Source organism: Photinus pyralis, unplaced genomic scaffold (genome assembly GCF_008802855.1).
Source record: "Photinus pyralis isolate 1611_PpyrPB1 unplaced genomic scaffold, Ppyr1.3 Ppyr1.4_LG5, whole genome shotgun sequence".
NCBI lineage: Eukaryota > Metazoa > Arthropoda > Insecta > Coleoptera > Lampyridae > Photinus > Photinus pyralis.
In genome coordinates, this window is record NW_022170596.1 from 43005590 (window position 1) to 43018555 (window position 12966).

The window sequence follows — 12966 nt, forward strand, 5'->3', positions numbered from 1 at the left end:
AGTAACTCCTAAAACTTTAAAGCGTTTTATATTATACAGGGTGCCCATTATGTATGGAAAATGGTATACATTTCGGTAAATATCGAATGTATACAAAATTTTTATATATGAAAGTTGTTTCACTTTTTATTTCCAAATAAGGCAGCATTCAGTTGTTTTTATTTCAGAAAACAAATGAGTAACGAAAAAAAATTGAATTTTTTTAAATGGCAGTCCATCACATAACATGATAGTACCCTTATTCAAGAAACTTTTTCAAAAAGATTTATTATAATTAGATCAATAACATAATCCATATCTGAGTACAGAACTTGCGGAAGTATAATAAATTGTAAAGATCTTGTGGTCATTTATCTTTGCCTTTGTCGTTAATGTTAACGCGTTAAGTTAGATAGTTAATTTATCTATCTTTGTCTGTGCCGTACGACATTCAAGGCAATAACTTTCCATTCAATTCAAAGCTATGAACTTCGAAAGGCAAACTATCAATAATTTCGGAATTGTGAATTGTAATTTCCTCGAATGCAAATTTTTTCAAAATCCTCCAAGCATAGGAAATCTTTTTTTAACAAAACAAATAATGCCAAAACTCCGGCTCGAAGGACCAAAATTCTCTACAAATCAACGTGGACTGTATATGAAACGTAATTGTATAAGAGGGATGTTGGAAGAAAATCAATACTTAATGATTAACGTGTTTATTGATTAAAAATACAAATAAATTAAATTGATTCTAAATCTTGATTTGGTGATCGAAACTGAGAATAATTGCGAAAGGAATGTGAGTGAGAGGCCTTATGATGTTTCAAACTCGTTTTTCTGAGAAGGCGCAATAAACAAACGATCAGCGATAAGTGACAATAAGATGACGCTGGAGGTTGACGTTGATTGCAAACGCAGACAGCTTCAGAACTTCACTATTCTTTTACACACACACTTGATGATATGCGAACGGTTTAAACTTTTAATTTTGATAAGAAAAGAACATTAACAGATGGCCTCCTTATCGCAAAACAACCAGATAAAAAGTTTTTATAATACACAGACTTGACCAGATGTTTCCCAATTAAACAAACAGACTCGAATAAACATTACGAGTTACAAAAATTCTAAAAGGAAAATACCACTACAGAAATACAAACTCAAATCAAATAAACCAATTCTGGGCTTATTCGTAAACAACCCCCCCCCCCCTCCCGATTTCCTTTAATACACTGAAATGTTTCTCATATACAGAGTGTCCCGTCATTATTTTCGGCGTTTAGGTAAACGACGTTGTTTACACAGCAGTTTATTAGGCATACGGAAACGAATTCATGACATTAAATTCAGCTCCAGGAGGGAGAGAATACATCCCACTTCAGTCAAAATTGAGGGACTGTGGAAGGTGTTATTTACACCAAGTAACTTTATTAATTTGTTTTAACTGGATTTATACTTTCTGGTGACGGACGTTACTTTTTAGATTAGTCTAGTCCCCAATCTCTCAGCTATATCTCGTTCAAATTTTGTTGGATTTATATTTTACTTCTATCTTCTACGCGATACGAATATATTTCCTTTTTATTTCAAAGTTATCATGGAAAACAGTCTCGACGGACCTCCGTAACCAGGCTTTCATTCCATTCCATGCAAAATTACCAGTTTAACAGCGTCGCCGAACGTAATTCTAAAGATCCTATCTCTAATTCCTTCCTCTGCGCGCATTCGCAATTATCACGAGATCGTGGCCAGTCATAAAAAGACATCATTAAATGCATCTGCAATGATGATTAATTCTAAACGCACTTAAAAAACCAGAAGTGGTTCTTGCTTTGTGCCACGAGACCAAAAAGAAGCAAAAGTAACAGGCAGCTTCCTTTATAGACACAGACGTGGCCGTCTGTCTTGAAGGATGTTCGCCATAGCATATTTAATTTAAATCTAATACACTGCCACCTGTCCTTATAAATATTTCAGTCTGCTTGTTTCTGAATTTCCCTTTCTGTAGTTACAATGGTGGTAAAATATTGTTTACGTAACGCGCGAAGTTTCAGGAGGATATACGAAAGCGGACGTGAAATATGTTTCGCCCGCTACCTAAACTCAATAAAACAACAAACTACTTTATATAAATTTGCAACTTTCTGGAAAGGACCGGCAAGTTGTTACGGCCGATTCTAAATAATTTAATAGAAACATACAGTCGCAATGAGGTAAGAATTGATCCAGTAATTATATGTTCATGTAATGTTACTTTTGGATTCGTTCAATTAGTCAAGAGCTTGCCGATTCTCGGTTTATTTGAATAAAATTATGTACCTTTACATTGCACTAGGCTTTTAGTTATTTGCTAATCGCATATGACTTCTTTTGCCAGGGTGATATATAAGTCCATAGCTCTATGATCATTGATTTGCGAGTTGTATGTTCAGAAATCAACGATCATACTCGTAGAACAAAACAAAATCTACCAGACGCCCTGAAGGCTTTAAGTTTTCCAACTTAGTTCTAACTTATAAAACACACAAGAGCAATTGGCTAATATACAGGGTGTTTCAAAAAAGGTTTGATGTTTTATTCACGTATAGTACTCGTGAAAAGCCAAAAAGTCTTAATAAACATAGGTACGCAATTAAGTGTTTCAGAGATTTTGTGTCTTAATTTAAATATTTTTGTATTCGAAAGAATAACAGCTTCCTTTCAACGAAGAACTGTCAGCAAATAGAAGGAGGACACAGATAATAATTGGTATAGGTCGTTAGCTTTATATCCTTTCTTAACCACCTAAATTACGTATACGCACACTACATAAACGTAAAGTACCTACGTGATGTTTATGGTGAAGATTTTTTTCGGTCGTTTGATTAAGTCTTTTTCGTTCAGCAAGTTAACGGCGATTTTCCCAATGGAAACACTTTGATACTCCCACGCGATTTAATCGACTCGACGCTTTTAACGAAATGTAATTTGTATTCCGCTACTATTCCCGGGAAGTGTTCCGAAATTAAGCACTCGCGATCTATTTTTAACATTCTTGGTGGTAATTATTCATACGGCGAAATTGCGATTATAATTGAATGAGAAATGAAGTGTAATGTATAGGGAAATTAATTTGTCGTAAAAGCTAATGTTGTTTGTGTAGCGTTTAATTTATATTTTAAGGGGGCAATATGGGATTAACTCATATTACGCAAGTTATCAATAAATTCACATTCCCGATCTGAAACTGTGGTTTTATCCAAACTATTCGCTGCGGTCATAGTTCGCGTTCTTGGCATTTCTGTTTGAGATCGATATCGCTAATACCAGGCCAAACCTCTTCGTTAGGGGAATATCAATCCGGTCCTAATTGCAGATATATAAAGCAATTGTAGCCTTTCTACTGGTGTTTTTTAAAGTCGCACTCTGCTAGCGTTTCTAACTAGTAAAGTATGGAGGGCTACTTCATCGACCAGATTACCCTTGTAAGATACACGCTAGAGCGTTGAAAATTAATTCTAACAATGCGCATTAAACAGAGATAGAAACAACATTTAATCGCGATGGATTTCGGTGTGTATATATACAGACGAAACCTGTACCTGTACATTTTTGTATTGTTGTAGTACTGGACAGAACCCGCTTGCAAAAAAACCACTGTAGGAAGATCTCTCTCATATTATCCAGGTGATCAATATTAGTAGAAGTACGGTACCATCCCCACCACTGCTAGTGACGTCATAAGGTCGTGACCTGGGTATTCCCCGGTTGCGTAAATTATTTTACGGTACAAGGTGGTGGTCTGGGATTTCCGGGTTACATAACTATGACGTGACTTGTTTTCTGGTGCAAGGTCGAACCCTGGGATTTTCTCCAATAAATTAATACTTTAGGAGGAGCGTTAGGTTGCCAGGACAACGCTACTCTTAAAAATTACAAATTATTCATTTCAAATTGGCGAAAGAAGAAAGAAAGATTCTTAAATGAGTATTACTTATTGTTGAAAATTGCGTAAACTTTTGGAGTTGATAACTAACAAGAAATTTTACGTGATTTTCCAACTGCATTCGAAAACAAATTAACCTTGTAGTTGAGTGTCTTGGCTAAAGTAAAATGGGTTTTTGTCCTAGCTTCGTTGGCAATTGCGTGATTCTTATCTTGGCTAAAGTAAAATGGGTTTTCTGTATTCAATTAAATGAAATAGGCGGATTTATGCGAGGTTTTTTGATTTGATCTGCGTTTTGTTGCGGCTTTTTTTTAATCGGCGGCGTGATGAAGAAAAGTTCTACATCACCGTAAAACCTCATAAGCTTGAAATTAATTTAATCGTATCGGGGTCAATGCGTACGTATTAATGGTATTAACTCACTTCCTGTAAAAGGAGGGGTTCCTCAAGGTAGTATACTTGGACCACACTTGTCTTTATTTTATTTATTTAGGTTTTTTCAACTCGCTCCGATTGAATATTAGTTCGTGAAAATGATGTGATTTTAGCAATAAAGCCAAAACCCGCACCCGTGAAAGTAACACATCGTCGACGCGAGGTAGTCAGATCTTTTAATTGATCCTAACCTTAAAACGATTCCTGCTGGAAACGTTTTACTTCTGCTTAAAAATCTATATTGCGACCCCCGCTAACGTTCGCATATCCTTGGAAGGAACAAACTTTGTCGCACAACCGCCCATAAAAATGTCATTTTAATTGCTCCATATACCAGAAAGTTGCATGCGCAGTACAATTTTTGCGCATGCATTTTGTTCACTTTGATTAGAGGGACCTACCATAAAAATTTGGATCAAATTGTTCCATAAATAAGAAAGTTGCGATTTGCGCATGCGCAGTAGATTTTTGGAGCATACATTTATTGGGAATTAGATTTTATAGTCCGTCTCACCTTGACTTTACAGTACAGGCTCTTATAGTTAACAGCGATGCCAAATGTCATTAGAATATGATTTGTAGAAAATAGGCGGCCCGGGCTCGATTCTAGAGTGATAATGAGACTAATAATGATCGTTGATGTAGGATGTCACACAAGTCCGCAAGACCTGCTATTTCTATATAGTTTGTAGTTAGGGTATTACGAAATGCGCGCCCAGGGACATTGGGGACTTAATTTTGGGACAAAACTGAATATTACATTTTTGCGATTAGACAAATACTTTTCAAGATACGAGTCTGCAAAGAAAATGAGGAAGAAATGACGAATTATCTTTATTTTAATTAATCAGCCTTGTGATGTTCAGAAACGTTAAACTTAACGCGCAAATTATATGTCAAAAAACGTTATCTTGTGTTTATGGGCAAAATAACGATTTCTACAGATAACCTGCACGTTAAGATTAACGTTACTGATACATAACGGGGCTGATTGTAAAACGAAATTGTGGCACGCATAAAGTTTGGACATGTGCCGCGAAAGGTTTATGATTTAGTTAAAACACTTCCAAAAATTCCCACGGGAACGGGAACGGGAAAAAAAACAGGATTTTACGTTTTAAAACGTGGGAAAAAATAAATATACACGACATGACTAATAGGCGGTACAAAATAGCCAGGAACGAGTATAAGAAAATAGAACGAAATAACAATAATGCTAACACTGAAGAGTTGTACGAAGTTATAATATAAAGGGTGTCCCAAAATGTTTTAGTAGAATACGCAGGTTTTTAATTAATAGCGGCGATCTTTTAATTGACTCATAAACTATACACGATTATGTACGAGTATGTAATAGCATATAGGGTACGTGGTTTCTAGGGTCCTGATGGCACATATGAACTCTTTTGATGAAATTTCCCATAACCTCGTCGCGCTCCCAGAATTCCCTCGGGCGTGAGGCGATCCAGTCACAGTCCTCGTCCTCTGCGCCCGATATAGAAACGGCTACCTTTCAAGTGCTTCCCCATGAATCCAAAACCAACAACAGGGAAATTAAGGACTCACGTCCTTCCCAGGACCGTGCCAACCACCTGTAGTATACCTGAAACTGAATTTCGATCGGTTTCACCCCTTCAGCTGTCGCTTTTCCTCCTTCGAGTCTGTACCCATATCTTATCCACCTCCAGAATTTAAAGCAAAATTGTTCTGCATTATTTTCTAATTTAACACCATACATTAATTTAAGGTAAGGTGGGAGAAAAAATAGGGAACCTGTAGGTATATAAAATACGTGGGGCGTTGATTCCAAACTTTCCGATTTTTACGACAATTCAACTCATGTATAAAAAATCGCATAAGCCGCAGTGCAATTGTCACTTTGACGGCGGCAAAAGTTACCTGCAACTTTTCCAGCGACAAATGCACTAGTGGTTTTTTCACTTATTCATTTTCGAACCAAATATCGTATTATCCGGTCCCATATGACTAGATGACGTCTGTCAATAATTGATTAGTTTGGTGAATTTCTTGTTCGTTAAATTGTCCTGCCGAATTACACTCGAGGTTTGTATTTAAACCGAGTAAATTTGTGTTGCTGCAATTCAAATCTGTTGCCTTTTAGCAACTGAAGTCGAAAATCTGTCAACCTAAAAATGCTCCACCTTCGGTGTCGCATTTTTATTAGTTGACAGTTTTCCTCGTCTAATTGCTAGGCAACAGATTTTCATTACCTAAACAACCCAAATTTACTCGGTAAAATACAAACCTCTTGTGCAATTATAAGTGATAATTTCACGTGTGGTATTTCAGCGACAATTCAATGCGATTATTCAATGACATTTGTCAAACTTCCACCAGTGAAATGTCGCGAAATTTTGTCGTATTAACCGGAACATTCTTCTTAGTTTGTTAATCAATTTCGACAACCCACTTATCACTACATCTTTTAATTTAATCACTCATAACGAATTAGCTTGGAGCACAAAAGTTCGAATAGAATCGATAGCAAAATGAAAAGCAACTTCCATAATTTATTTTGACGTTTATTGTTGTCATGGAAATACATTCGCGTGGGTAATTATGCTTAATTTTTCTTTTGATTCATTGAATAGTCCTCCGAATACCATTCGTAGTCGAAGTATTTGTAGATTATTTTTGAGCTGCTGCTCCACTCATGCTAGTTACGCTTTTTAATACCACTCGCGCAAGCGCTCGTGGTAATAATCAGCGTAACTAGCATTCGTGACAGCACCTCAAAAATATTCGACAATACTTCGACTACTTATGGTATTATATATGAAATTTTCACACCAACAATTTTCGACCAATGAAATGCAGATTTCGTCTCACGTTATCATGGTAACCGAGGTATTTATCGGAAATTTTTGCCTGCAGGGGTAACCTAGAGCGAATTATAGTGGAAATTTTTTGACGTCATAAGAGAACGTTTTGACATAAAACGTCACTTACCCGCGTTATAAAAAAGTATTTTAGCAGAAATAAACACAATTGGGTAGATATTAAATCCATAATCTTCCATAATCATTGCCAATTCCTCCACAGATATGTTTGCCTTATCAAAAAACATAACTTTTTTCAGAGCAAAAATCAGTAAACTGCTTCCAAACACTTGACTTAGTAGATTCCTTAGTATTCTGGAGCGTTAGGTGCTGAATTTCGCTACGAATAGCTTCCTTATTTTCTTGACCGAATCTATTCACGCTCACAATAAACTTACTGTCAACGGCAATTTCAATTCAAATCTATAAAATGCCATCCAAAGGCTATCTTGATCTACTTTCAAAAAGAGAACAAATCTTGAAATAAGTCGTTGAGGTTCAATACGGTGTGAAATTTTCTTACCGAATACCACACTTCGGCTCGGGTTAATTTTCAAAATATTCGTGAGCTCGAACAAATTTCCGGAAATAATTCAAGCACTAGTGGTATTAGGTACATGTGACAATTACCCGGTGAGCTGATACATGTAGACAAAATAATAGCCGTGGAATAGATTGATCGATGCAATTGATGAGGTTTCAGTCGCCTCACTGGCTGCCTTTTTTTTGTAGCTAACGTTTTATAGTTTTCAGGTAAAATCATATGTACTGCGTCGTGATGGAATTGGTCGTCCGCCAGTCGGGGTCACCATTTTGTCACGAAGTAGACCTACTTAACTTAGGCATTCGAACCCGAATGCATTCACCGATCCAGGGAAACTTACCTATGGATACAATTTGGTCGAACCCGACTTACAAATTAGAGACTTCAAAAATGGTGAAATATCTCACTTGTATAACCCCTCTCGCATATTTGGAAATAGTAAACAATTAATGATTAGTCTTGTAATTTATAAACAAAGATATCATTTGGGGTAATTTAGCTATAGTATAGTTCCCGCTTCCCGCGCGCGCGCAAAAGTGATTTAGAAATCCACCCCGTCAAGCTTTTAAAGGTAAAAAGCATCTAATGATGTTTTTCTGTAGTGTTTGGCCTACTAATTAACCCTCTAAATTCGTCTGTTGATACCGATATCCAAACGGCGCAAAAAAGAAAAACAAGTTAAAAAGTAATCGTAAACGATTTACATAAAGCGCATTTCCACTTGCATTCATTTCCCATTTGTAAGATGCAACTTCTGTTAAAACCGTAAAAATCCGGCCACAAATATGAAAGATATCATTGCACATGGGCAATCCATTGTTGACGTGCTACTTCAATTTCAGTTTATGAGAAGAATTTCATTTCAATGCTTTCTAAATAAGAAAGTTGGAACTGCGCATGCGCAAACCTAAATTTTAAAACTAATTTACTATAACTAACTAATAAACTAAGATTTTCCTTTGTTCCAAGCGCCTAAGTATCAAATTTCACTTAAATAGTTCCATAGATAAAAAAGTTGGCACTGCGCATTCGCAAAATAAAATTTTGAAACTAGCGCTAGATTTTCCTTTATTCCAAGTGCCTATGTATCACATTTCATTTAAATTCTTCCATAAATAAAAAAGTTGGCACTGCGCATGCGCAAAACCAAATTTTGAAATTGGCGTTTGATTTTCCTTTATCCCAAGTGCCTATGTATCAAATTTCGTTTAAATTCTTCCATAAATAAAAAAGTTGGCACTGCGCATGCGCAAAACCAAATTTTGAAATTGGCGTTTGATTTTCCTTTATTCGAAGTGCTTATGTATCACATTTCGTTTAAATTCTTCCATAAATAAAAAAGTTGGCACTGCGCATGCGCAAAACCAAATTTTGAAATTGGCGTTTGATTTTCCTTTATCCCAAGTGCCTATGTATCAAATTTCGTTTAAATTCTTCCATAAATAAAAAAGTTGGCACTGCGCATGCGCAAAACCAAATTTTGAAATTGGCGTTTGATTTTCCTTTATCCCAAGTGCCTATGTATCAAATTTCGTTTAAATTCTTCCATAAATAAAAAAGTTGGCACTGCGCATGCGCAAAACCAAATTTTGAAATTGGCGTTTGATTTTCCTTTATCCCAAGTGCCTATGTATCAAATTTCGTTTAAATTCTTCCATAAATAAAAAAGTTGGCACTGCGCATGCGCAAAACCAAATTTTGAAATTGGCGTTTGATTTTCCTTTATTCCAAGTGCCTATGTATCAAATTTCATTAAAATACTTTTATAAGTAAAAAAGTTTGCAATTCGGTTTATAAATGGTCGAGATGCGAAAAGGGCACTGTGAATTTTGAATCGATTCGATTCAACTTTTGGCATTGCGTATTATATGGCTAAATCTATGCCCATATTGAATTTCATGCAATTCAGTTCATAACTAACGGAGATGTAAAAGCGATCGAACATTTCTAAACAAAGTTATCGTTCACACGGACAGATAGATGGACAGACAGACAAAGGAACAGACGGAGAGACCAACCGGCAGGCGACAGATAGCAATGCAAAATTATAAACGATCTCTAGGATCGTTAATAAACGGCAAAAGTGTAAAATTATGGAACATGTAAAAAACGGTTTTTTGTTTTTTTTACAATAACTTTTTTTGTAAGCGGTACAGAAAAAATTCCTTCCTTGGTACAAGACTCGACACCATAACGAACCAAATAGCGAAAAAAGTAGAACAATAGCTCTTAAGATAAAAAACTAGTAGCGTCGCAAAGTTAGCGGACGGACGGACGGACGGACGGACGGACAAAGTGGCCACAATAGCGCATTTTTTTTTATTTTTGTGGAAATGCGCTAAAAATGGAATTTTTCAAAAAGTTCCTATTTTCAACCAATGTTCTCACAATACCGAATATTTCCGAAACTCTTATGGACGGTTTCAACGAAGCAATTAAGATCAAGATCATACTACACTGATCTTTGACATCCTTAAACACTTTATTTGGAACACTCAACATGAAGTAAATGGATTGTAATTTTCAAGTTTTACGAGCTTTATGCTTTCTTCCCAGAGTTTCTTTGCGTCCTCCATATTCTCCGCTGCACCAGCAGGTTTCACCGTTTCACAATTATAATAATATAAACCCGTTTCTTTACCAGCTTCAACACTGAGTGCGCAGTAGACGATAGTTTGCGCACCCTCTTCGGCGGTTTTAAAGAATCTACCCATTAACAGTCGTATTGCCTTTGATAAGCCTGTAAAATATGTTTTGTTTAAGTGCCGTCCGAGTTCTGTGGAAACAACACCAGGATGCACACTGTAGGTGGACACGCCATCAATGCCGTTCTCTGCAATTAATTCCAATGTAGCTGTCTTTAATCAAATTACAGATATTACCTTCTAATTGTCTAGCAAGCTCTTTGGCAAACAAGATGTTTGCTAACTTACTTTGGGAATATGCACCAAACGCGCTATATTTAGAACGCTCAAAATTCAGGTCATCAAAATCTATTCGGCCAACTGAAACAATGTTTTTAAATTTAATTTTATGTATCTTCCACTTCAATTATACTAGGTATCAATAATAGCATTAACAATAAGCATAGTAAACACGTTTGAATATATAGGTATGAATTTTATAATCAAAAAGGTAAACATTCCATGTGCGTATAATTCGAATTTTTTATTTATAGATGGATTTCTGGATTACGATAGGAGGGTGGACAGAGTCCACGCGTACCTAGGCCTCAAATTCGGGCCCTTTGTACTACCTCCCTGACTAGGTCGTCCGACCCCTCAACGTCACTCAAGCCATCCCACACGTGAGATATGTACCTTATGCGGCTCTAATCGCAGCCATGTCCGGCCAGGATTCCCCTAACATGGATCGTCTCAGTTCGACTAGAGCGGGACATTCACAAAGTATGTGGTGTGCCGTCTCGTCGTCTGTGTAACATCCTTTACAAGATGGTGATTCCACCAAACCTATGCAGTGCATGTGCTTGTTTAGTTTACAGTTCCCAGAAAGTATGCCCACCAGTAACCTAAAGTTCTTCCTTGATAGCCTTGTACAAAAACGCGCCAAGCTACAGATTGTCCTCTACCTCTGAAGGTTTCTCTCGCATGGCGACAATCTAACATCCACCTAGCCCGGTGCTGGGTTTGGGTGTCTTTTTTTTTTAATAATAATAATGATTTATTGTCCAACAGATGTTTGTACATCCAATTACAGAACAATTACAGAAATTAAATATGGCATGATTGAAAAACAAACATAATATACTATAAATTGATTATCAAAAAAAATAAAAAAATAAAGAGATATTTAAATGTAAGGAGACATATATATCTACGAAATGACAAACCAATTAAAGATTAATGAAATAGATTAATTACATCTGATAATGAGCAGATATTTAAATCACATTGTGTGCAGTATTGATTACAATTTTGTGACATCAAACACACTGGCGATTTTAACAGCAAGTTCGTTCTGGGTGTCGGATTAAGAAAAACTAACGGATAGCGACTAGTACGAGGCGGAACATGAAAGTTAAATAGGGACAGTACGCTAGGACAATCAATACGGTTATGTAATAGACCATGGGTAAATTTAAGACTATTGCAAATACGTCTTTTCTCCAATGATTGCAGATTAAACCGGCTAAGCAGTTCATCATAGGGACAACCTCTAGCCGGATAGACACCATCTTGCTTAAACGAAACGTACTTCATAAATCTTCTTTGAATTTTCTCAATTGAGATAATGTGGGTCCTATAGATCGGATACCAGATAAGATCACAGTAATCCAATTTGGGCCTTATTAAAACACAATACAAGGACAACAACGTATCAGTATTTTTAAACGGTTTACTATTACGAATTATGAAACCCAATGTTTGTATAGCTGACGCAGAAATAGCTTGAATGTGGTTTGAAAAATTTAACCGTTGATCAAACACTACTCCCAAATCTTTTGCAACGGTCACACGATTAAGAGGAACAGAGTCAATACAATAATCATACTGAATGACATGCTTTCTAGTATAAGACAATATTTTGCATTTACCAATATTTAGATCCAATCTATTATCAGTACACCAATCATGAATAATATTTAATTGTTCTTGCAGGTGAACACAGTGGCTCTCAGAGCCAATCTTCCGAAATATTTTTAAGTCATCCGCAAATAATAGGCACTTACAGGAGAGTACCTTGGTAATGTCGTTAATAAATAGAAGGAACAAGAGGGGTCCTTGAGGCACCCCAGAGGATGCAATAAAGACTTCGGATTTAAAATTATTATAGCATACATACTGTAGACGATTAGATAAGTATGATGTAAAGAGCAGGCTAAGAGAGTCGCTGAATCCAAAACTTCTTATCTTTTTAATAATTAAGTTGTGATCGATAGTATCGAAAGCTTTGCGGAAGTCTGTGTATATTACATCAACTTGTCCTTGATCATCTAGTACTCGACTTGCAAATTCCGTGAAACAAATAAGATTCGTTGCTGTGGATCTAGAGCGCATGAAACCATGTTGATCGCTTGAAATGTAGTTAACAGGATCGAAAAGCCGAAGCGAAGCTTCGGCTTTTCGATCCTTAAATAAGGAACTCAACCGTTTACTCGATTTTCATTTTTAATTTTTTAATTCCTACGTCGATTGGGATGAAAATTTTATCGTACGCTTTTTAAGCGATTTCGCATCGATTCTGAGAATTTGGTACCTAGGAAAATTCGCAGGGCGGCT

General features: G+C 36.3%; 1 protein-coding gene across 1 annotated transcript; it reads right to left on the reverse strand.

Annotated features, from left to right (window-relative positions):
* Positions 1 to 10221: 10221 nt before the first annotated feature.
* Positions 10222 to 11336, reverse strand: LOC116170754 (retinol dehydrogenase 13-like). Its single transcript, XM_031487257.1, has 3 exons — positions 11316 to 11336; positions 10609 to 10771; positions 10222 to 10559 (listed from the first exon to the last, which is right to left on the reverse strand). The coding sequence occupies exons 1-3, from the start codon at positions 11334 to 11336 to the stop codon at positions 10222 to 10224; spliced, it is 522 nt and encodes a 173-aa protein (XP_031343117.1).
* Between the last annotated feature and the right edge of the window lie 1630 nt (positions 11337 to 12966).